At 48.2% G+C, this 24238-nt stretch overlaps 2 protein-coding genes across 5 annotated transcripts in view; one reads left to right on the top strand and one right to left on the bottom strand.

Annotated features, from left to right (window-relative positions):
* Positions 1–3824, top strand: part of SPATA6 (spermatogenesis associated 6) — a 72821-nt gene extending 68997 nt beyond the window's left edge. For all 3 annotated transcript variants that reach the window (XM_045026759.1, XM_045026756.1, XM_045026761.1), the window contains exon 13: positions 2836–3824. In XM_045026759.1, coding sequence (XP_044882694.1) covers positions 2836–2920 — 85 coding nt within the window. In that variant the 3' untranslated portion in view covers positions 2921–3824. The remainder of the gene's footprint in view (positions 1–2835) is intronic.
* Positions 3825–4578: 754 nt separating this feature from the next.
* The window catches only part of SLC5A9 (solute carrier family 5 member 9), a 35757-nt gene continuing 16097 nt past the window's right edge, over positions 4579–24238 (bottom strand). For both annotated transcript variants that reach the window (XM_045026754.1, XM_045026755.1), the window contains 7 exons: positions 23443–23578; positions 21538–21645; positions 20790–20940; positions 19399–19567; positions 17452–17667; positions 8686–8845; positions 4579–5214 (listed from right to left, as the gene is read on the bottom strand). In XM_045026754.1, coding sequence (XP_044882689.1) covers positions 5006–5214; positions 8686–8845; positions 17452–17667; positions 19399–19567; positions 20790–20940; positions 21538–21645; positions 23443–23578 — 1149 coding nt within the window. In that variant the 3' untranslated portion in view covers positions 4579–5005. The remainder of the gene's footprint in view (positions 5215–8685; positions 8846–17451; positions 17668–19398; positions 19568–20789; positions 20941–21537; positions 21646–23442; positions 23579–24238) is intronic.

Genomic DNA, 24238 nt, shown 5'->3' with positions numbered 1-24238 from the left:
CAGCGATCTAAAAGAGAACGTGGAGGAAAGGAAAATGAAAACACTAATCCAGCTGCATTGTACTTCCTTTCGTTGTAGAGCCTCTAGTAGGCTATTGGAGGATAGCCGGGGTGGGATTCTCCTTGCCACAGCCCCTCTCTCCCCCACCTTGTCCCTCCCTTTCCTGACATGATCCTGATGCCTCCAGCGGCTTCGCACCAGCACGCCCTTCCTCTGTGTCAGGGACTTTTCTGATGGCCACTTACAGCCGGATGCTGGCTCCTTTGTGGCACCCCAGTGATGCAAAGGGCTTTGAGCTCTGGTTGGCTTCATTAAATGCTTTTTTGATCCTCATCTGTCACCCCCTTGCCAGAGTTCATCCCAAAGTTCTTCGTAAGATTGTCTGTGTAGAGTGACTTAAGGGGAGAGCCATGGGAGGAGATCTTTCTGGCTCTTAGAAAATCTAGGTAAAGAACTACAGTAAAGATGGCTCCATGTTTGCTAACTTGCTGGCCATCTCCTTAAAATTTATGGAGTTTCCTTTTTTTATTTAAAAAATGTGCCTATCATAGCGTACATTTTAAAATATTTTCTGGTAAATTAAAGTGATGACATGTTTGTAGGGTTCATTGTTAATTTCATTTCCTTTTGCTTAGCCAGCCAGCCAGCCAAACCGCCAAGTCATTAATCTTTGTTTAAAAGACGCTCTTTGCTGCACAATCATGAATGATCTTGATAGATTTGTCAGGAAAATGAATGCTAATCATTTGCTGATAGACACAAGCCTAGGCGGGACGATAAATAAGAAAATACGCATTGGCATCATTAATAATGTCTGCTGCCAATGGACTTGTGTATCAATTACAATTCTGAATGCAATGCAGTCTTGTTAGGATATTGCCGTTTATCACAGGCAACAAGGAGGTACGAGGCCTTGCAATGCAGACAAGTTATTCTGTGAGAAATGCTGGCATGGAAGATAACAGCTTTACCCATTCGTGGGTGGATCTGTGTGTATTTTCCATCTCTCCTTTTTTCACCATTACCCCTTGCCTCTGCCCTGTGAACATGTTACATACAAAGGTCCAATTGTATTATTCTCTATCCTGGAGCAGTTCTCTGTTAAAGTGTTTCTGAAGCACCCACCGGCTTCATCTGGGCACCATGCTGCAAAACCACAACTGCTTGGGCCAGATCCATGACTGGTGTAAATCCACATAGCTCTTTTGATGGTAGAGGAGCGTTACCAATTTGCACCAGTTGAGCTACCAGCGCCTAGGTAAAAATAGCTCAGATCTCAGTATTCGCAAAGACACTGTCCTGTGTGCTAGCCCCGACGTGTCGAGCACAAAAAGCGCCCACCAGTGCCTGCCCCGGAAGTGTAAGTGCTCATACGTCTTCATCTGTCACAGCGTAAAAGCATCTCTGTTTTCTTGGACGTACGATGTTCTGAGAGGCAGAACTCCTCCGTGTCGGAATGTCACCTGGGCTTGTGGTGAGGCTGAGAACCTCTATTGCTTCCCAATCGTATTTATTCCCACTTAATAATCATGACCCCCAGTGAAAGCCATGCTTGGGAATTGTTCTGTGCAGTGTAAGAGAGCGTGTGACAGGTTTGTAAAAGTCTTTCTACATTCATCGTTGACTCCTTATGTGGTCATATCTGAATCCCGGCCCTGTTACCTTGCCTTTGTCTGAGCTCATGCTAGGGCCGGTACTCTATGTACCAGCCCCAGAGAAACCAGATAAGGTAGGAAAGACAAGACACCATTGCATGGTAATGCTGACATGAGTAAGGATGGCATGTTCCATCCAGCGCCTAGTACGACTGAGAGGGATAGCACGGGCTTATTGGCACCAGTGGTGGCATCCCTGGCCCTAACACAGAGACCTGGCGCAGAGGCGGAACTGGCACTCAGCCGCTAGGAGGACATCACAATGCTCGATGAGTCCCAGAGCGGATGGTCCTGATTCCCCCGTTGGCATTCTGGCTGTGCAGGCACCCAGTGAGCGGCAAAGTCCCTGTGTGCCCATTCCACAGAGCAAGCATCGCACACTGGCTCACCAGCTGCAGAGAAATATGCTCATTTTCATATGAAAAGCCTAGGCCACCTGCCTGTGATAAGTATGGCAGCTCAGGAGACTGTCAGGCTGAGGATTGGCCCGGGGTCTGGTTATATCACACTGGTTGCAGAATGTTTAGCTGCGAGGCGAGACCAGATAAGTCGCTTCATTCACTAACCCAGTGCTGACAGCAGCAGGAAACAGACACTCTAAAAGCCCTCTTAATTTTTAAAGCATCATTATTGCCAATAGGACGTGTTGGTAATTAAGTAATGACGCAGCCCCAGACAAGCCCCCTCCCCGGAAGCCCCATAATACCAGCTGGCTGAGAGCCCCATACTGTAACTCACATCAGGCTGACACATTCATTGCCCCACACTATAGGTGAGTATTAGAATCAGCCTCTGGGGCTGTATGTGTAGTAGGAAGAGAGCCTGCGATAGAGGCCCGGTATGAGGACCTGCTCTCAGAATCTGGCAAGAAAAGGGCTGATATTGTAGAAATACACATTCCTAAGAAGTGCCAGTCACAGCGAACTCATGCAAACACATCCCGATATCAAGGATGGTACAAAAACATTCCCCAAGGATAATAGGCACACACTGACCCCCTCCCAAAAGATAAGGTCAGGATGACAGTACATAACAGAGATGTTTTGATTGAACTAAAGGTAATGGGTAAAATCTGCCACGTCAGGGGGCAGTAACTAACTATGTCACAAGGGCAGTATGTAACTTGTTTGTATCAGGGTATAAAGATGTCTCTCAGACGGCATATTTTTGTCTGGCACAGGAATGGAAAGTCCTGCCGTTCACTGAGCTGGTCCATTGTTATGGGCATACATGTATTAGTGGTCCAGGGTGCCTTCATCCTTTAACGGATCTTGTGGTCATTGGGCTGTTCGCTCGAGGTCAGCCATGCCAGCTGTCTGCACGAGGCTGGGGCGGCACACAGAGGGACCACACACGCACAGCCAAACATCTATCAACATCTAACCACAGAAGGAACTGATAATACTACATTGCCATTGCCAAGAGCAGCAAGAGAAAGGCAGCTCCACAGCCAAAGACAATGAGGAGGAAGTGTCACGTTTTTTTCAATCACACATGCATCTGTTTGGCACACACACACAAAAAAAAAAAAAAGCCAGACCTGAAACAAAAGGTAGCCCTGAAAACTGCAGAACTGTTCTATGGCTGTAATATTCCCTTTTCAGTTACTGAACAGCCAATTTTTTCAAGCACTGATCAGCTGTCTAAGGCCAGGCTACAAGGCAGGTAAACGCTTAGATGCAGTTACTGATGGCTTAAAGGTGGAAGCACACAACAAGATATGGAAAAGCGGGGCCATTAATACAAGGTGGCTGGCGTAACGTGCACATTGTCCCATTGATAGCTAACTGTGGCTTGTGTATCAGCAGTTGATACTAGAAGCAATAAGAAGACTGGAAAGTATTGTGCTACACGGACAAAAGAAGCCAAGGCATTAGCAATGAACGGTACGGTTGTGTTAAGAGCTACTCGGCAGACAGTGAGAAAACAATGCCAAGTATGGGCAGTGATTTGGAACAAGATAACCACACGTTGGCTACGTATGGATGTGCATCACATTGGCTCAATCTAGTTGGACAAGCCCTTACGCCGAGTGCTTTGATGAAACCTGTGGTCGATTTACAAAAGTATTTTCGTAATCACCTGGAGCCTGGTTAAGACTGTCAAGTTCTGTAAACCCCCAAGTCCCTGGTAACTCACAATGGAACAGTCAAACAACATGCCTGGAAACGTATGTTCAAAAATTGGCCCCGTTAGCTCAGGATTATGAGTGATCAAGAGGCGGAATTTAAAGATCGAGTGTTCAGTGTAATTAATGAGTAAAGGATTTACTGAGAAGCAAATAACTTGATCAGTCGATTCAATTCAGTTTCTGTGGCACTTGACATACTGGTGCATGAGACGGATGGTTGGATTTACTGATAAATGAAGATCTTGCCCCACATAAAACAGACGTACCCAAGAGAGTTCCTGAGGCAATTACAAATGTTGGCCGACCTCCTGCATCCAAAATACGCAGGCAAGAAATGTGTCATTGGAACAAGAAGAAATTGCAAGCAGGAGCTGCTGAGCAAAAATCCTGACTTTCTGCCATATTTACTTGCATTTTACACAGAAGACTCACTGTAACCAAAATGGATATTTTCATCCGCTATCAAGGAAAAAGTTTCCACTTTAACATGGTGGAAAAAATCTGAAGAAGGCTGAGATTCCCTCTGACTTCACAGAACTGGTGGTGCAAATTCAGCAAGCATAGCATGAATCTTTTCAGACTTTGGCTACATCCATTCAAAACTGAGAAAAGGTTCAGGTTGTCCACAGGGTTGCATGCTTCTGATTGCTTAATGTTTCATGGCTACAACTCTGTGTTATTATTACTGAATGGTTTTGACTTTGGGGTATATAATGTTGAAAACTGAAAGGAGTCATGGCCTATATAACTTCCTGGAGAAAATACCAAACTAAGTTGTTTACAGACATTCTGACCCTATTATAATTACATATATTAGTATTATGGTCACTGAAATTTGACTTGTTTATTTGTACATCCCTAAATTAATCTCCTAATCTAGTGCCTTATTTGACTATGTAATGCAATTTGAATATGTAACTACAACTAAGTGTGATGGGGGATGATAAAACAATTTAAAAAATAGAAAATGTTGTAAACTGGGGCTAACTAATTTTTCCCTAGGTGACAAAAAAAACATGATTTTACCTGCTAAAAACCCTCTCTGGTAAATACTATGCTAGCCCTGCCCGCTAGGTTTGGTCTTCGAGATTGTGAGCTCTTTGGGGCAGGGAATTCCAGGTGCTGTATGCACGGCACCTAGAACAATGTGGCCCTGACCTGCTGGACGTCTCTAAGCATTACTGCGATATTCTAAATCAAAGCCAAACCAGCCCAAGTATCAGCCGAAGTATCCCCACAGAAAGACGTTAATAGCTAGCAGGATTATAGCATTAATGTTGCAAACAGTCTTTGAGAGGGGCTTTTCCACAATGCTGGTGAGTTTCCTTTCCAGGACTGCTTTCTCTTCCTTGGTCAGTGTGGGTCCCGGGCTGCTGGAGATCCCGCAGAACCAGAAGTATAACTTCCTCCAGCAAGGAGGGCTCCCTGCTGCAGGAAATACAGACAGAGGGGGAATTAGTCCCATATTCTAAACGCTGGGGCATTCCGCTTGCCTCACCCCTGTCCCATGCCGTAAATACACCGTGTCACCTGTCTTCACATCTCCCATGCAGCACTACTGCTTGAGGTGTACGGGGTGAAAACCAGCCACACTGAGCCACATCCTCAATGGAAGGGAAGGCTTCACCCTCTCAGTTGAGGGTAGGTCCAGGAACCACTGGCTGCAGCTCAGGAATGGCTCTGCGCAGGGGCTATGCCCGTCCACTTTTTACTAGCCGTAAATGCGAGCGACAGGGGCAGGGGGTGGAGAGGAGTGGGGGCGAGGTTCGCGGGGAATGGGCGGCATGAGGGCGGGACCTCAGGAGAAAGAGGTGGCAAGAGGGCGGGGTCTTGGGGAAAAGGGTGGGGCCTCAGGAGGACGGGGCAGGGTGAGGGCGGGAACTTGGGAGAAAGAGGTGGCAAGAGGGTGGGGTCTTGGGGGAATGGGTGACACGAGTGTGGGGCCACAGGGGGAAGGGGCCGGGTGAGGGCAGGGCCTTGAGGGAAGGGGTGGTGTGAAGGCCGGGCCTCTATGGAAGGGGCAACGTGAGGGTGGGGACCCGGGGGGGAAGGGGCAGCGTAAGGAGGTGGGGCCACAGTTCAGGTGTCTATGGACCCCGCCCCCACTTTTAGGGACATTCCAGCACCCCTGGCTCTGCATTAAAGGATTCACCCCAACCAGAGGAATTAATAGTCCAAAAATGACCGTGAGTGTGGTTCAAAAGTTGCTCTCTTCTAAGAGCACAGAGCAAACGCCAGACCTCCTTGTTAGTGCTGCAGAGGAAACGAACCGGTAAGCTGGTTAACCAGCATGGCCCAGGCCACCCTCACAGCACAACTAAGCTAGCTGAAACCCAGATGAAAAAACATTTAAAAGAGCAAGTTACATTAGTAGCACTTGACATGTTCCAGGTGCTGAGCAAGCATGAATCAGTCCTTGCCCCTGGCTGGAGGTAGCCAAGTGAGCATAACGTTGTACAGAAACTGAGCTACAAAGAGGTTAGGTGATTTACCACAGTGGCTGCTGATTTTCTGCACCTACGATTTTGGATGCGCCGCTTGAACCATTTCCAGAAGCTCCCATATCTCCCAGAAGCTGACCAGGCGCTACAGGCACTCAGCTACTTGGACAATCAGGCATAACGAATCTCAAGGTGAGCACCCAAAACCAGTGGTCACTTTGGAAAATAGTTGTCCCAAATCAGTGTCCCAGCTACAATTTAGGACTGAGATGTCCCTGGATCCCAGCCCTGCACTCAGGCCCCAAATCTAATCTGCCTCTCTTCAGCCAGGCATTCTTAAAATGTAACTAAAAAAGACAAAGAAAATCTGTCCTCCAAAGAGGTTAAATCATCCCAGTTCATTGACATATGAAGCATTTATTGCTTAATGAATAAAAACCCTTCTTATTTCTCCACCGCCCAACTTCCACAAAACTTGTCGGATTTCATGGTCGCTGACACAGAACTCATGGCTTGTTTAGCAGGAGTGAAGCGCTGTGTGCATTATGTCTTTTAATTGTCACTGGCTGTTCCTTCCACGCTTTGAAAGGTAGCATGTCATAAAAGCTTGAAAAAACATGTTACCAAAACCTCATTAAACTGTTATATAAGCTGTTCTGCATTTCCTTCCCCATCATTGCTAATTACCAAATTACCATGCCGTCAGGCTATAAAAAGATGAGCTGGGTCAGGTATAATAAGAATTGATAAGAAACAACAGCAGCAGCCTGAGCAGCTACACTAAACTTGAATCCCAACTGCCTCCATTTAAAAAAAAAATGGAGGAAAACTTTTGTTGTTGTTTCTCACCTCTTCATTCTGAGGCTGTGTTGAATTCAAGCATGGCCAGTCTAGACTAAGGAGATGTAGAAAATCTCACGAGTGCGTTCCCATCTTGCGAGCTCTCCAGTTTTGTGGACTCAGGAGGGTTAGGTTCAAAACGTGCACCTGAAATTTTGGATGGTTTTCCAAAGGAGACCACTGACCATGCTGAGAAGGGGCGGGGGCGCTATTTTCTTTCTAATAAACTAATAATTAGACGTGTGCTAAAGGAATTTGCTGATACATTTGGGAGGCCTTGTCAATACAGAGGCAGATCGGAATATTAGGAGGATCGGGATGACCTTGAAGGCTTGAGTAACAGAAACAGGATGAAATTCAATAGTACAAAGTGCAAAGATAGGGTCTAATAATAAGAATTGCTGATATAAACTAGGAGCTCATCAGTTGGAAGTGATAGAGGAGAAGAACGACCTGGGTATGGGGGTTGATCACAGGATGACTATGAGCCACTAATGCGATGCAGGTGCAAAAAAGACCAATGCAATCCTAGGATGTACCAGGCGAGGCATTTCCAGGAGAGACAGGGCAGGGTTAATGCCATTGTACAAGGCACTGGTACGACCTCATTTGGAATGCTGTGCATCATTCTGGTCACCCATGTTCAAGAAAGACTCATTCAAGCTGGCACAGGTGCAGAGAAGAGCTACTAGGATGATGAGGGAAATGGAGGATCTATCTTATGAGAAGGGACTGAAAAAGCTTGGCTTTTACAGCCTAGCAAAAAGAAGACTGAAAGGGACTGTGATTACTGGCTGTACATACCAGGGAGAGTGAAGAGCTATTTAAGCTAAGTAGTTGGTTAAGCACTGGAACAAATTACCTTGTGGAATCTCTATCATTGGAGGCTTTTAACAGCAAGTTAGACAAACACCTGTCTGGGATGGTCTAGCTCAGCAGTTCTCAACTGGGGGGGGGACGTGAGCTATTTCAGGGGGGCCATGGGCCCTCACAGATGAAGCCTGGTGGCCCAAGTCCCGGCACCCCAAAAACTTCAACAAATTACCTAAAATAGCTTGTCTACATCTAAAAATGTCCTGACTTTAAAGGCCATATCTCAGGCCCTCTAGGACTTAAAAGCAGGTGCTTGGTTGGTCTATCGTGGTGCTTATCTGCCCGCCACCGCTGGTATATCTCAGGATCTGCTGGGAAGTTTCTGCAGCCAGCTTGCCTGGCCGATGGAGGCAGTTAAAGCTGGGATATTTTTAAAGTCTAAAAATGCTGTTGCTGAACCTGGCTGGGGCCATGTGGGAGAAGGAAATTCCACATTTGGGGGCGACGGAGGAAACATTTCTCTGGAAAGTTGGTTTGTTTTCTGGTTTTAAATGGCAGCTCTCTGGCACTATACAGAGGGTTGGAATGTTAGAATAAACCCAAGGGGGGACGGGGTAGCAGGCAGAGTGCAGGTACGGTGGTCAAAGATAAATTAATTTAGCACGTAGCTATCACCTCCACAAACGTAGTATCGTTAGATCCATGGGCCAGATGCCATTGAAGTCATTGGAAGGCTGCCGGAGGTCCTTGGACCAGGTCCCTCACACCCACACATGCACATATTGGGAAGACCCAGCTAACCTACCTCCATGTTCTTTGCTCCCTGAATCCGTGTTCTCCCACGTCGGCTCATCCCCATCACTCTCGCCCACTGAAGGATTTACCTCCGCCGACTCGCTCTTGTAGCTCACCAGGTCAATTGGTGGAGCTTTGCTGTGTCTAGTCCACCAGGTCAGGCTAGCCAGCTGGATGCAGCGATGCAAAACAAACAGGGAAAGCAATTTAAAGAGCTGTCAGTTCGTAGACCAAGACCAGTGTTGGTGACGCGGCTGGAAACGGGAGCCGTGATTAGAATGGGGACGGTTTGACTTCACAAAAATCTGTGGTGCTTTCTTTTCAACAGTTCTTGTATTTTCCGTTGGCTGGTGCCAGTTTAATCGTCTGCAGATTAGCACACCTCTGTGTGACGGCTCCTCTCTTTGGGAAATTACAGGATCAGTGCAGGCAGAGCTCTGGATTGGGGGCCCGAAAGCTGTATGTGTTAACGTTGCAGGCAGGGCCAGTATGCTTTGTAGTCATATATAGTGCCCCCTTCTCACACACTCCCTTCCCTAAAAAATATGGTCCAGTTAAAGCCGGGGAAATAGTCACCTTTAATTAATTAAGTTGCTGATTTCCCCTTGCAATCTGCCAAATCACGGTCTACATCACAGGTTATTAGCTGCTGATGAAGCAGGCTTCCAGTGCACTCACACAAACAGATGGCTCGCCATGGAGCTGCAAAGGGACAACGTTAGTATCCAGAACCTCACTCCTGCTGCTATGGAATGACACTTCACAGTGAAACACCATCAAAGGAACCAAGCCCAAATCCTAGGCACAAAGGTCCAGAAATTCAAGGTTATAGCAAAGGAACAACCAACAAAGGCGGGCTAGGGCATGGCAGAGACAGGACCTTCAACCCCTCCCACACCCAGGGCCCTGGGCCAAGCCAGACCTTGACAACATCATGTTCATTCAGGGTTAGATTGTTCCAGCCCTTTTGGGGGCACACAGGAGAGAAAGTCCCTCAGATCCCTGCATGGATTGTGACCCCCCAGCCGCAATACGCCCTGCTGGGATGGGGGTGGAGGGAGTGGGGCCAGCCCTGGCCTCCCCCTCTTTCTTGCTGGCTATGTGCACTCCTCCCCCAGAGCAAGGGGACAGCACGGGGGAGGAAGTGGGACTGCCTGAACCACACCACTCTCTGCTAAGGCTACGCGCTGTCCCTTATGCAAGGCAGATTATAATGTTGCAGCCTAGGTGGCACAGTTCAGGGTAACTTCACCTGTATCCCTCATGGTCCAGCAAGCGCACCCGGCTCCCTCACCATCACCTCTCTTGGGCAGAGACCTGCGTGTCTCTGTCTCTCCCTCCTGATCGGGACTTTTCCAAGCTGCACAGTTTCTTGTCTACACTGCACTATTCCCAGCAAGCAACACTAGCAAACCGGGCCAGCGTCTGCACTTAGCTTGCTCTTCGAAGGCTTACGGGCAGCATACATGCCCACAGTTATAAATTGCCACGTAGCCTTTTCTAAGCAAGCAGATTTTATTCTCAAGGTGAAAGCATTACAGAGAACTCATATTAGAAACAACAAAAGACCCTACACGCATGCTAGAAAACCGATGCGCGATTGGCTCCCCCACTCCAAGCCCCGGCAGGTGTCAGTGCTTCCAACCCTTCCTTAAGGATTTGGGGTTCTCCTGTCCTTGGACAAAAGGTCCATTTGCTGGATCAGACAGCAGGACCTGTGGCCGTTTAAATGCTGGCTATTTAGCCACAGGTCTGTTGGCCTCTGGACAATCCGGTTTGAACTAGTACAGGTGAACTTCCCCAGCAGGAGGTATCTGTCTCTGGAGGTGATACAACCTGTGTGAACTTGCCCAGTTGAGAGCGTGTCTCTCTCTCTCTCTCTCTCACACACACACACACACACACAAACACTCTCTCTCGCTCTCTCTCTCTTCCTGCAAGAACTGTGGTCACCTGCCTTCCTTGGCATTATATACAGTCCCTGGCCCACAACGATACACCAATGTAAGACAGTCACATCTCCCAGCAACATTGTAGGAAATTGCCATATCTGCCACTAGGCAGCAGGGCCAGGGACCTGGCACTCTACAGGTCCACTGGCCATGCCCCAGCAAAAGGATGACAGTGTTGGCATCACAGAGGATGCTGCAACTGCTCTTTGACAACCTGGTGTGGAGGAGCCCTCTCTTCCCTACCTGTCTGTGGCACCCACCCAGGCCCAGTATGCACCCGGGATGCAAGGCACCCTGGCATTTTGTGCTAAGTTCTGGAAAAGTGCTACTAGCCAATAGGAATCAGTTGCAGATAAAGGCAAAATCTGCATCATCATTGTAACTTTACAGAGCAGCGTCTTGGCCTGGCACTTTGCATGTCCATTGACTTGGCACGAACAAAAGTGACATTCAGCAAAGGAATCTCTTGCTTCCAACAGAGCCAGCTGCTCTGTCTGCGCACCTCTCCTTTTTATTAAAAGCTGGGAGGTTTTACACTCACAGCCTAGGCCTTGCCAATGCCTCATTTCTCGCTGGCTTTCGGCAGGTCTGGGTGGCCTTCTTCGTCCTCTGCAAGGAGCAGAGCAGCTGCTGACTCCAGAAACATGCGCTCTCATTCACCCTCCCTTTCGAAGCACACGGCCATGCCAGGATGGGCCAAAACACTGAGCTAGTAGCAAGAGACGCGACGCCTGGCTCCTGTGTGGTGTGTAAGCACAAGAGTCCAAAAGCCTGGCCCTGCCAGGGAAGTGCACACTGTGGCCTTGAACTGGGCTAGGATGTTAATGGACCTGGATCCATAACTACTAACACACTGTGGTTGATATGGTCATACCCTACACAGCCTATTCCCAGCTGGCGGTGGGAAATGTTGGTGTTTGCACTTGCAATTTCCTTCCCATTCTGTCCTGAGGTGCTGGGGGGAGGGAATTGCTGCTTTCCTCTGGCATCCCGTCCCACGTCACATTATTGAGCGTGAGGTGGCTAAGTTAATGCTGGCCTGAATTCCCATGTGTTTGTGAGGGGAACAGAAGCCACCAGGAACAGCTGACACTGGCCAACCACACCCCTCAGACCAACACTTCTGCCAGCCTGCTCCAGCTCATTTCTCCCAACAGCAGATTTCTCCTCTCTGCCGCCATGGAAATTAAGTTCTCCACTGAGTCGCACCCACAGGCTCACCAGTTTAAATGTAGATTTTTTTTAAACACGCAAAGTCTAGCTGGCAATTTCCAACTGATACAACATGTTCCAGAAGATTTATAGCTTTATTTAAATCATTTTCAACCAAGGTGAGCATCAGGCAAGGCTAATCTTTCTTGTCACATTTTGCTAAATTACTTTATTTGATGATCCTCATCTTTATTGAGGATTTAAAAAAAAAAAAATCGCTTAGGAAATGTCACCAGAATGTTGCAAAGTTACTGAGCACAAAAGAATTCAAGAAACTATGCAGAGCCCATCATCCCCACTCCCTCCTCAAACACAAATGGCTGCTTGTGCATAATGTTTGTCCAGGAATTAATGTATTAAGGCCAGAATTTTCCTAAGAGCTCAGAACTCATTGCTGATTTTCAAAAGAGGCCCATTCCAATTTAGGCCTCATAATATGGCCAGATTTTCAAATGAATTTGGGAGCTAAGGCCCAGATCCTCAAAGGTAGGTTCCTAACTTTAATTGAAATCCGTGAAGTTCAGCGCCTACCTTTGGCAGAGCTCTGGTTATGCTGGATGCCTCTTTTGAAAGCCTGGGATGGAGGGTGGGTGCGTGTGAGAAATGCTGGCCCTGCTGAAGTCAAGAGAAGTTTTGCCCTTGACGTCAAGATTTCACTCCTGACCTTTACCTCCCTGCCTAAATGAAGCCGGAGCTTAGTGGAGAGCTGCTGGTGCTGAACACTTGAGAAATGTGATTCTCAAATTTTGGGAAGGGGATAAACTCAGTTCAGCAGAGAGGGGAAGGAAGGGAGAGTTACAGAGCAGAGCCCAGATACTCAAGGTTCTCCCCCCAAAAAAACCCTTTACTTTCAGAAGTCAAGTTTTTAAGGGGCAAGAGTTACAAAGTCACTAATGGGAGTTCAGTGCCTAACTCCCATGGACAGTCATTTGGAATTAGGCACCTTGAAAATCTTCCCTTTCAGCTTCAGCTGAGTTGCCGTGAAATGCCGTCCCCTGCAACCTTGTGCTCCAAATCCCCCTCCACCTCTCACCTTTACATTCAGGAGCTTGTCGACGGGCTGGCATGTTGGGGAGAAGCCTTATCGTGTGTCCTCCCCACCCAGCAATGGCCTAAAAACTACAGCTGCAGCAGCCTGCCTTCAACACTGACAAACCAAGGACACAGCCATGGCATATCTCGTGAGCTGTGAGCTCATTAAGCTCAGTCGGCAGGGAGTTACTAAAGGGAGCTCATGGCTAACAGGACAGCTATTTTGGAGTAAGCAAAACAACTGCTGACGGGGGAAAGTTAGCAGTTGTTTTTTCCGTGTGCCTTTGGACAGTATTTGACTCAATGGACTGGATGTAGCAGAAGAGCTGGAATGCAGCCGCTGAAGGCAGGTGGTATTTCTGATTGGAAGCAGTGCATGAATCAGTAGATCTACAATGAGCACTTTGCTTTATTATCATGGCAAGTGCACAAAGAGCAGGGTCCAGATCCATTCAGCGGACCCAGATTCAGTGTTGCAGTGCCTCACTTTGAGGCCCCCTGCCCCCTAGTGGGAGCTGCAGCCCCACGTTAGGGGCCCAGGCTCCCCACACAAGGCACGGAGGGCGTTAGGTGCCTAAGAATGGGATTCACAAAAGCCAGCGCTGCAGTGGCGTCGCCAGGTGGCGGGAACAGGAGGAGCCTTAAAAAAAGGCACCACCCACTTTTAGTGACGGGGTGGTGCTTTTACTCACCCGGCGGCGCTCCGGGTCATCGGCGGCGGGCCCGTCACTCGCTCCGCGGGTCTTTGGCGGCATTTCCTTCAGTGCCGCTGAAGACACCCGGAGCTAGTGAGGGCCCACCGCCGAAGTGCCGCCGAAGACCCGGAGCGCTGCCGGGTGAGTAAAAATTAAAAAGGTGCCAAGATGCTCAGTGCGGCAGCGGCTGCTGCCCCGTTCCCACCCCAGCTTCGCTAATGCAGCACTGGAAGCTGCCTAAGCTAGCCAACAGGAAATGCTTAGGAGAGGGGCCTGACTGAAGGGAGTTAGGCGCCTACCAGGAGGCGCCTCTCTCCACTTAGGTGCCTAACTCCACGAAGGTTCACAGTTGTGAATCCTAAGCCAGGTCAGGCCTCTCTCACGAACAACGAGGACGAGGTGGTGGTGCCTGCCTTATACCCAATGGCCCAGTGGTTAACTCACTTACCCAGGATAGGGGAGACCTGCCTTCAAATCTTTCCTCTGCCAGAGGTAGAGCAGGGACCTGAATCCAGGTCTCCCAAGCGAGTGCCCTAACAAGTGGGCGATAGCGTGTTCTCCTATGGATCTCTCTCTCCGGTGGTCTATTTGGAACACCTCCAGCCTGGGCGAATTTGGATCCCAGACTTTAGTCTGCGCCTTTGTCTCCTCTGCACGCTTTGAAGGTCTGATTTTCGAGGAGAGGAGCATTTCCAGCTCCCATTGGGTGCACCTGGCACGGTGGGAACTCAGCAATTTGGAAAACAAGCCACCTCATGTATTAATCTGACTCTCTGCAGCAGGACAGTTGAAGTTCCTAGTGCACTAGGCCTCAAGACAAGCACAGGCCCTGGGAGCGTAGCAGGCGATCAGCCCAGGTGACCTGGTTCATCTGCAGAACAGTTGCCATGTTACTATACCACTTCCTTTCCCTCTGCGGCCCCCCTCCCCCCGTACTCCTTGCCCGAGGGACTTTGAGAGAACTAGGCAAAGTGAGAATAAATCCTTCTGTTCCAAAATGCCATCTGGCACCTGACAGTTGCATTTCAGCTTCACAGCCTCAAATTTAATTGTAAGCTCTTTTGCAAGGTTTTCAAGGACGGCGTGACACAATATGGACTGCCTACAATGAAGACATATGAACTCTGGAGCATACCAAACAAATTCTTTGCATATTTGTTTCCCAGCACAGCATCAATCACCCACAGAGATGGGCGAGCGTCCAAAACAGCAGGGAGAAACGCTACTGCTGGCAGTTCTTGGATTGTAATTCATTTAAAGCTCAGCACATTAACTGCACCACTCTAACATCAGGGCCGCCCAGAGGATTCAGGGGCCCTGGGGCAAAGCAATTTCGGGGGCCCCTTCCATTAAAAAAAAGTTCCAATACTATAGAATACTATATTCTTGTGGGGGCCCCTGTGGGGCCCAGGGCCTGGGGCAAATTGCCCCCCCCCCGGGCAGCCCTGTCTAACATCAGCTACAAATGGCTATTTCCCCTTCTATGTATAAAGCATTGAGTCATTGAAGACGTCTGGGTTACATTCTCCACTGGTGTAAATCGGCATCGCTCCACTGAAAAGCTGGTCTTAGTATTTTAAGTCAATGCAGCTATGCCAATGTGCACCCGCTGAGGGTCTGGCCCGTCAGTCTTTTGCCTGGACTTGGTGGTGGCATTTCTTGTTTAGTTCATTTGACAGGATAATAATAATTCCTAGCTCTTATCTGGCAGTTTTCCTCAGTAGATCTCGATGCATTTTACAAAGGAGCTGAGTAGCATTATCCCCATTTTATAGCTGGAGAAACTGAGGCACAGAGCTGAGACATGAGTTGCCCATTTCAGCATCTGGAATAAAATTCTGGGGGGGGTCTGAATCCCAGCGAGAGCTCTCACTAATGGCTCACACTGCCTCCCAATGATACTAGCTGGGTTGGGCCTGATAAAGAGATATAAAGCACTTTTATCACAAGGTTATTGGTTCAAACCCATGCCAGGCTGGGGGCATAAAAATTAACGGCAGCCCGTGACCTGTCCCTGACTTTCACTAAAAAGATCCCTGACAAAAGGGAGAGGTGGGTTCAGCACCCACTGCTACTGGGGCTCCCAGGTCCCCCACCCATGCGGTGCCTGGGGGCTCTGGGGTTCCCCTGCCCCTGGACCTGGGCTTCTGCTGAGTCCCCTTGCCTGGGCAGCTGCAGGGTCCCCCAGCCGCTGGCCCTGGCCAGCTTATTTAATCTGCAGAAGAGAAGAATGAGGCGGGATTTGACAGCAGCCTTCAACTACCTGCAGTGGGGTTCCAAAGAGGATGGATCTAGACTGTTCTCAATGGTGGCAGATGACAGAACAAGGAGTGATGGTCTCAAGTTGCAGTGGGGGAGGTCTAGGGTGGATATTAGCAAAAACTATTTCACTAGGAGGGTGGTGAAGCAGTGCAATGGGTTCCCTAGGGAGGTGGTGGAATCTCCTTCCTTAGAGGTTTTTAAGGTCAGGCTTGACAAAGCCCTGGCTGGGATGATTTAGTTGGGGTTGGTCCTGCTTTGAGCAGGGGATTGGACTAGATACCTCCTGATACCCTAATCTTCTATGATTCTATGATTTATGGGCCATGGCTGGGCAGCTGTGGGTCCTCCCACCAGTTTGGGGGCTGGGTGGGAGCTCCAGCCCCAGGGCAGAAAATGTCACGGTGGTCAATGTCACATGACATAATCACAGCTTGTGTAAGTTTGGTGCATCTTCCTGGTTAGCAAAAAGAATCAAATTTCATGAAAAGGTTATATGTAGTTGCAAATCGACATGTTTTAATGGTTATCAACCAATGAGAATCAATACGAAAATAACTAAATCATATAAATGCAAGACTCAAATAAAAGTGATGATTTAAATCAAAGTTTCCTGCCCGCTGATTTAAATCACGAGTAATGTTGGTGATTTCAATCACTTGGATTTAAACCTATTCCCTCCATTGAAGTCAACAGAGATACACCAGGGCTACATGTCACCCAGAGAATCTATATACACCTCTTCCCCGATATCTTACCGTGTTATAGGTGAAACCGCGTTATATTGAACTTGCTTTGATCTGCCAGAGCGCGCAGCCCTGCCCCCCCGGGAGCGCTGCTTTACCGCGTTTTATCCCATTTCGTGTTATATCGGGTCGCGTTATATTGGGGTAGAGGTGTATCCCATACCCCGTTCGGAAGCTCTTTTAAAAAAAACACTCATGGGACATGGTTGCACCTGAAGGTTTTTTCCTTTTCCTGCCCCCAGTTTTTATGCAACCACTCAGTAAACCAAACCTCCTTAGACCCTAAACTACTTGACAGTAGCTCTTTAAGCTGACACTCAATAAAACCTTAACCTTTATGCACAGTTCTGTTTTAATACAGTAAGTAAAAGAAAGTTGCTTTCTTCTGTACCATGACACTATGTTGTTAAATGTAATTGAGATCACATTGGGATGGAATGTTATTTCTCTAAATGCCAGTGTTGCAAAGATATTAATCTTGTTTGCTTGCAAGACTGATGGGGGCTTTGCTGAAATAGGACAGAAGCTTCAATTAGATCCATTTAATTCCTTCTCAACAACACACTGCAATATGATCCCCCCACACACACTTCTTTTCCTTCTCTCCCAGATATGATGTGCTGTGGTGTGTGTGTGTGCAGAGCTGTACACACAGCATGGGAACTCACACTCCATTTCAATAGTTCACTGAGTCTCAAGCAGCGTTAACACTCTGAGCCCTGGAAAACAGAAGGGCTTGGGAAAGGCGCTTCTTTGTAGACGTGCATTATAGGCCCTGAGATCTCAGCAAGAGGAGAGACAGGGCCGTACAGATCAGGGAGTCCTCTTGGACCCTATGATGGGAAGGGGCTTGAAAGGTTTGAACTGGAGAGCTGCTTACCTTTTCCTCTGGGATTGGTGGGGTGCAGAGACTAATTAGGGTAATGACGATGCCCGTGAGCACGCAGAGAATGAGGGCAAAGTACAGGTAGTGCACATCCTTTAGCACAGCTGGTCTTGGGTCCTCCTCGCCACAGGATGGCACACCATAGGAAAACTCCATGATCATTCGAATGCCACCTACTACCAGCCCGAACATGAGGCCCCAGAAAGCACCCTGCAAAGAAAACATGGGAAGAGACGCATAAGGAAGTGAGGGATCATTGAAAACATCTGTGAGGGCGGGTATAGTCTTTTTCTGGGAATGGTCCCTTCTCTCCAGGATGGAGTCAACAGAGCAGGACAGCGAGGGACGGGAATTCATTCATGCTAGATACCTTTAATGGCCCTCAGAACTTGTAATCTACTCATTCCCACCCTTCTAACTGCAAGACAGACACATCAGACCTGACTGAGCTAAGGTCCTTCCATTGATTTCAGTGAGGCTCTCAATGAGCAAAAGGTTCCACTGAGGTTCATCTCATTGCAGGATTGGGACCTATTGGTCCATCTAGTCCAACGGCGTGTCTCAGATAATGGCCACCCCACATGCTTCAAAGACAGGGGTAAAAGCCCTCTGAAGACTCTGTAGTCCTTCCCAGGGGGGAGACATTTGTTTCTGGCCACACCAGAAATGGGGAGAGACAGATCCATAAGAAAGGTTAGAAAGACTGTTTGAGCTGTATATGGGGTGGGGGAGAGATAGCTCAGTGGTTTGAGCATTGGCCTGTTAAACCCCGAGTTGTGAGTTCAGTTCTTGAGGGGGCCACTTAGGGATCTGGGGCAAAATCAGTACTTGGGCTTGCTAGTGAAGGCAGCAGGCTGGACTCAATGACCTTTCAAGGTCCCTTTCAGTTCTAGGAGATAGGTATATCTCCAATTATTACCTTTATTACTGGAAAAGGGAGTGGGGTTCATTTTCACTGCCACTTTGTTTTCAAGGGGTCTAGCAAAAAGGTCTGATTTTCCAGAAATAATTGGGACCCTGAGCTAGGTTCTGAAATAGGGTCAGAAATCCCTTATAGGGTTGCTCCTGCCTCAAAGGCTGAGCCTGTGTCAGGAGCAGAACCAGGGTCCAGTGGAAGGTTCAAAACAATGGGATTAAACAGCCCCAGTGATGCTCCCCCTTCTCGCTGGCAGAGGAAAGAAGAGGGCACAGAGAGATGCAGGGGAATGATAGAAGTCTGAGTCTCCACCTCTGCATGTTGGACTGGAGGGAAGCCAAACGTGATAGGTGTTTTATACATGAATTTCGAGCTAATGGAAGGTGTTGGATGGACAGACTTCAATGGAGCCAAAACAAGTTACACCAGCTGAGGATCTGTCTCCTAGAGACTAAGGCCAGATCCTCAAAGCTATGGAAGTTAGGAACCTGGGTACCTGGGCCTGAGGCCCTCTCTGTACATAGAGCAGTTACAGCACAGACAGTGGGAGTGCACGTTTGCCCCTCACCGACCTAGAGGGACCACTTCTAGGAGTGTGAAACCAGTTGAGTTTCCATAGCCCCTCTGCTGAGGCTGCCAATTTGCCCCAGTTGTGATGGTTTCGGCGAAGCTGACACCCATCCAACAGAAACAGGGGTAAGGCCCACTAACTCATGCCACTAAGCCACTTTGTGATGGTCACAGCTTTGCTGGGCTGGGTTTGATCGGGTGACCTGGAGATGAAAGGTTCCATAGACCAGTCCCAGTCCCCCAACCTTCCTGTCCTGTGAAATTTCCTGTTTAAAATCATTTTATTGTTAGTCCCAAACAACTGGAGCCAGTTCTAATGCCTCTGATTTCTAATTTTCCCAGATAGTGGTATGCAATAATCCACTTGAATGTTTACTAAGAACACACACACACACACACACACCCTGAGGTGGTACTACTATTCATACCGGCCCAGTCACTGATTCCTTACTTACGGGCTCATTAATCCTCTTGCAGAAGATTGCCAGGATGAAGAGGGCAGTAATTGGTGGGGCCAGATAACTGGTTATGGACTGAATGTAGTCAAAGAGCTGGCCGCTGTTGGACATCTGAATGATGGGAATCCAGAGAATACTGATGACAATGAGGATGAGAACAAACACTCTGGAAAACCGGAGATTGGAACAAAGAGTATTAGCTCTGCATGTTTCAGAATCCACCTGGAAATGCAATCCCCAATCAAGAGACACGTCCTTGTGTTTTCAATGAATTCTAGGGAAAACCATTGTGCACCTTGAGGGAATTCCTCATCTGAAGTGAAATCTAGGACAGGCTTCTCCTTGCAACCAGGCAGGAAGTAAATTTCACTCTCCTAAGATAACAACCCTTCGCTGAGATCTGGTCAGAGTGCTCAAATTAAGCTGTGTGGGGCCTTGTAAGGACCTGAATGGGCGAGATCCAAGGAGAATCCAGAGCGCTGCAAGAAGTGGTGCAGGTGGCTCTGTGCGTGGCAATCTCAGGGCTAGCTGAATCATGTTTTTAGTGGGAACTGCCGGAAGCACTGTCTCTTGGATGAGACAGAGACCCTGACAACTTGTGATCATTAAAATCCCTCGGCCACCTTTTAGAAGAGTAGAAGTCTTTAGTGCCGTCACCAAACTCCAACTAAGTCACTACTTCCTACTTAATAAAATTCCCACCGAAGTTTCAGCGGCATTCAATATCCTCCTCCATTTCTGCCTTGAGCCGGTGTGCCGTATTGCTGTGTACTATTGAACAGCTGATGCTTTCACCCCTCTCTATCCTTCACCTAACTCACAGGGATGTTTTGAAGCTTACTTAATATGTGTGACCTCAGATAAAAGGCTCTACAGAAGTGCAGATTATTATTAACAGTGTTAGTGGGAAGGGAACTGTTTTACAACCTTGGTGTAATGCAGTATTGGAGTCTGTCAATAGAGGGTGCCGTGATTTCACTATGGACTCTGCTTAGGACAGGCGTCTATGACAAAGTTAGAGAACACAGAAGAAATAATCTCTCCAGGTCAGTGGCAAATTGAGCCTGTCTATGTAACTGAATCTACTCCAGTTAAAGTTAGGAAACATAACTCATCTCAGGTTTTACTTTTTTCATTAAAATCCATGTTAATTTCACCTGTTTTTCCCCTCCCTCTAAAAGATATGCTCTAGTTCAAACAAGAATTGATTCAGGGCAGTTCTCTGAGATCAGATGAGATGAACACAGTGGTCCCTCCTGGCCTTGGAATCTATGAATCCTAGAGTCCAGATGGGACATTTTGGAGAGTTTAAGACCTGCCATCAAAATAACGACAACAAATAGTCTCAGCCGAAAATGCTCAGTGAAGCCATAAGGAAGTGAGAGGACCTGCCAACAATCATGAGCTCCTGCTCTGTGGCTTTCTTGCGGAGCCGCTGCCAGATATCTATGGCGAAGAGCGTGCTGCTGCTGTTGAAGATCGAGGTGAGGGAACTCATCAGGGCTGCCATCATCACAGCTATCATCAAACCCCGGAGTCCTGGGAAACCAACAGGAAAAGTTGGTTCAGATCATTGGTCTTTTAGCGCTTGCACCGTGTGCTGCATATGAATGTAAACAGAGTCCAGAGAGCTCTTTGGATCTGCCGCTCTGGTCTGGGACCATCTCGACTTTTTTAGAGCTAGTCAACATTTAAGGTCAAATTCTTCCCCCCTCCCCCCAAATGTCCTTGTTTCAAAATAAAAATTCTCCAGGAACATTTTTTTCTTTAGAATTTTACTGTTTCAATTAAAAACGTGAAAACTAAAAACTTTGGCTGAAAAATTGGAAAATTTCCATAACATTTTTTGAAAAATATGTTGGGTTTTTTGGTTTCTTTTGATATTTTGCCATAGCAAATACTTTTCCATTCAGAGCGGCTACTTCTATTTATCCATCTCTTTATCAAACACACACACACTTGCCTGCTACATAATGGAAAGAAAACTTTGCTATCTTTTAATTTGTTTACCAATCCAACTGATAGTTGCAGGACATTAGTTCCTCATATGGATAGCTCCAAAGGCCACTCCATTCTGAGGACACAGCTGTTCAGTGCTAGTACAAGACCACACCCCTAAGAATACAGCTATCTCACCTACAGGCATGAGTCCCATTACAAGCTTAGGATAGGCAATGTTAGAACAACCCACTTTAGCTCCGCAGACGGTTTCACAGACTTTCGGGTCCACACATCCCACTTCATCTGTAGCAGAGAGGAAAGATTAGAAACCGAACCAGCCAGCTTAAAACTCCTTTGTGGCATATCTACTCCAGCTATTGGAAACTGTCTTAAAGGAATTGATTCTTGATATCTTATATATGTAATATAAGGCAGCAAAACAGCAAGAACACAGTTTTCCAAGCTATCGCAATGGGAGCCAAAGAACATTTCGGGTCTGCAAATAAAGGTGGAGCCTCGTGATGACGCACTGCAAACTTGGTTCAGAGCAGATGGAACGCTTCACCCCTAGATGGGTCAGTGGCAGCTAGGATTGAACCTGGGACCTCAGGTTCTAAACGCATGAGTCTTGACTGCCTGTGCTAAAAGAGCCAGTGCTGTTAGCTAAGGCTGCAGCAGGCTCACCCAGCTCCCTCTGTGGCCCAGCCATCACTAGAGGGGGACAGAGGAAACAAGCACTGCAGCCCTGCTTGGCTCCCGCCGCACCTAGTGCATAATCACAGCACATTCACAGCAATCTGATCCGAAGCAACAGTGAGACTCTGAGGACTCAGCTGGGTCTAACACAGCTCGCTCTGGGTGGCGGAGAGGAGAGGAGATCTTGCTTCTTTCCACAAGCAGAATCTCAGCCTGGCAGTTGCCTACCGTGCAGAACCAGGGCCGGCTTTAGGCCGATTAGCCCAATTCCCCTGAATCGGTCCCTGTGCCTAAGAGAGCCCCGTGCCTTAGGCACCTTTTACATTTTTTTGTTTACTTACCCGGCCGCAGTCCGGCTTTATGAAGGGCGGGGCCTGATTTGAATACCTGGCGGCTTCGGTGGCATTTCGGTGGCGGGGGCCCCGCTCCGGGGGTCTTCGGTGGCATTTCGGCGGCGGGGGGTCTTTCGGTGCCATGGAAGACCCAGAGCAGACCCCCAGCCGCCAAAGCCCTGCTGAAGCCCTGGACCACCACCAGGTATTCAAATTGGGCCCCACCCTTCATAAAGCCGGCTCTGTGCAGAACCCATGACAAAGCTGCGGGAAGAGGGGTGTCTCAGGTGAAATATTTTTACTATTACATCAACGTCATAACGGAACAAACCAGATTCCATGTCTGACTCGAAAGACCCACCCCTCGAGTCTGTATGCGTCTGTCTACATTGCACTGTAAACTCAGGTCTGTGGGACCTGGGCTTGTGGACTCGGTGTTTTCAAGCCCATGCTAGAGCACCCACACTGCATTGTACACCTGGGCTTGCCGTTGCTGGGTGTGCTGACACGTCCATAATGCACTATGCAGACCTTCTGGCTTGGGTTTGTGGCTTGGCCTGCCGCCACACTGCAAAATGACAGGGCTAGGACCCAAGTCACAGCAGGATTTGGGCTCTGATCCACCCCCCTAGCAGGTTTATAGGACCCGGGTCTTGAGTACTTGCTGACCTGAGTCAGACAGATTTCTGTGTGGATGGAAGGGAAAGTTGGGCTCAAACCTGAGTCAGAGCCTGGGCTTAGGGTGCAGTCTAAACATACCCTACGTCTCCATGTTTCTCTCTCTAGCCTACTCCCTTTTGTCTCCTATTAGATACATGCAGTGTCCACAAGATGATATTCTGACACCTGTCCCTTGCAACTGTCCCAATGGCTTCTGCCACAGATGTCCTAAAGCAGCACCCCAAACCTAGAAGTGGAGTCAGGGGCTGGGAAGCTCCATCTGAATTGCCAGTAGCTCTGTATGGAGATAAACCCTGGGGCGAGACTGCTGAGCTCTGGCAGGTCTGCACTGACGCAAGGAAATTGTATTCACAATCCATGAACAGTCCAACTGTACGGAACAACAGCTTACCTGGGTAAAGAGCTCTGCTGATCATACCAGGCATGACAATGAAAAACATAGAGAGCATTTTCAAATAACCCGCCAGCACCGATCCACCCTTGGCATGGGAGAGGTTCTTGGCAGAGAGAGACCTTTGGACTATAACCTGCAGTCAGTATAAAAATGGAAAGAGAAAACAGACCCATCATCTAATGCAGGATACTTTCATCTCAACGGATCCCATAGCACTGTGCAAGCCTATGATAAATTTCTCCTCTCTGAGCACTGCAGATCTCTGTTGCATGGGTCACTCTTGCTGACACCAGCGAGGGTCTGACTGCAGTGGGGAAATTTTCCCTTGCCCTTTACAGGCATCACTTCCACCACTGCAGTGCAGCCACCTCTAGGGTGAAACGCAGCCGCTGCTCAACAATGCACTCAGCACCATGAGACAAGAGCTCAGAGTAGGCAATGAAAAAGAACACGGCATTTTGTTAAAAATCCCCCACTGGATTGCGGTGAGCAGACCTGAATTTCCCACCTTTGAACACTGAGAGCCGGGCTGTCTCAAGAAGAGGCCCATTTCTCTGTGCTCTGAGCCCACCCTAGGGTTTTGTATTTGCTCAGTACATTTCACACTAGGCTCCTAGCTGGTGACCAGATGAAGGGCTGCACGTTGGCGGTGATCTGCCGCTGTGCAATGCTTCGGGCTTCCACCACACCTTGTGTGAAGGAATTTAAAAAATGTGGGTTATAGATGAGATTTAAGCGACTTGCATGGAGTCACGTGCTGTATCATTGGCCGAGCCGGGAACAGAACACAGAC

Source organism: Mauremys mutica, chromosome 8 (genome assembly GCF_020497125.1).
Source record: "Mauremys mutica isolate MM-2020 ecotype Southern chromosome 8, ASM2049712v1, whole genome shotgun sequence".
Lineage (NCBI taxonomy): Eukaryota > Metazoa > Chordata > Testudines > Geoemydidae > Mauremys > Mauremys mutica.
Note: the sequence above shows the minus strand (reverse complement) of the source record. Positions and strands in the feature narration are given on the sequence as shown.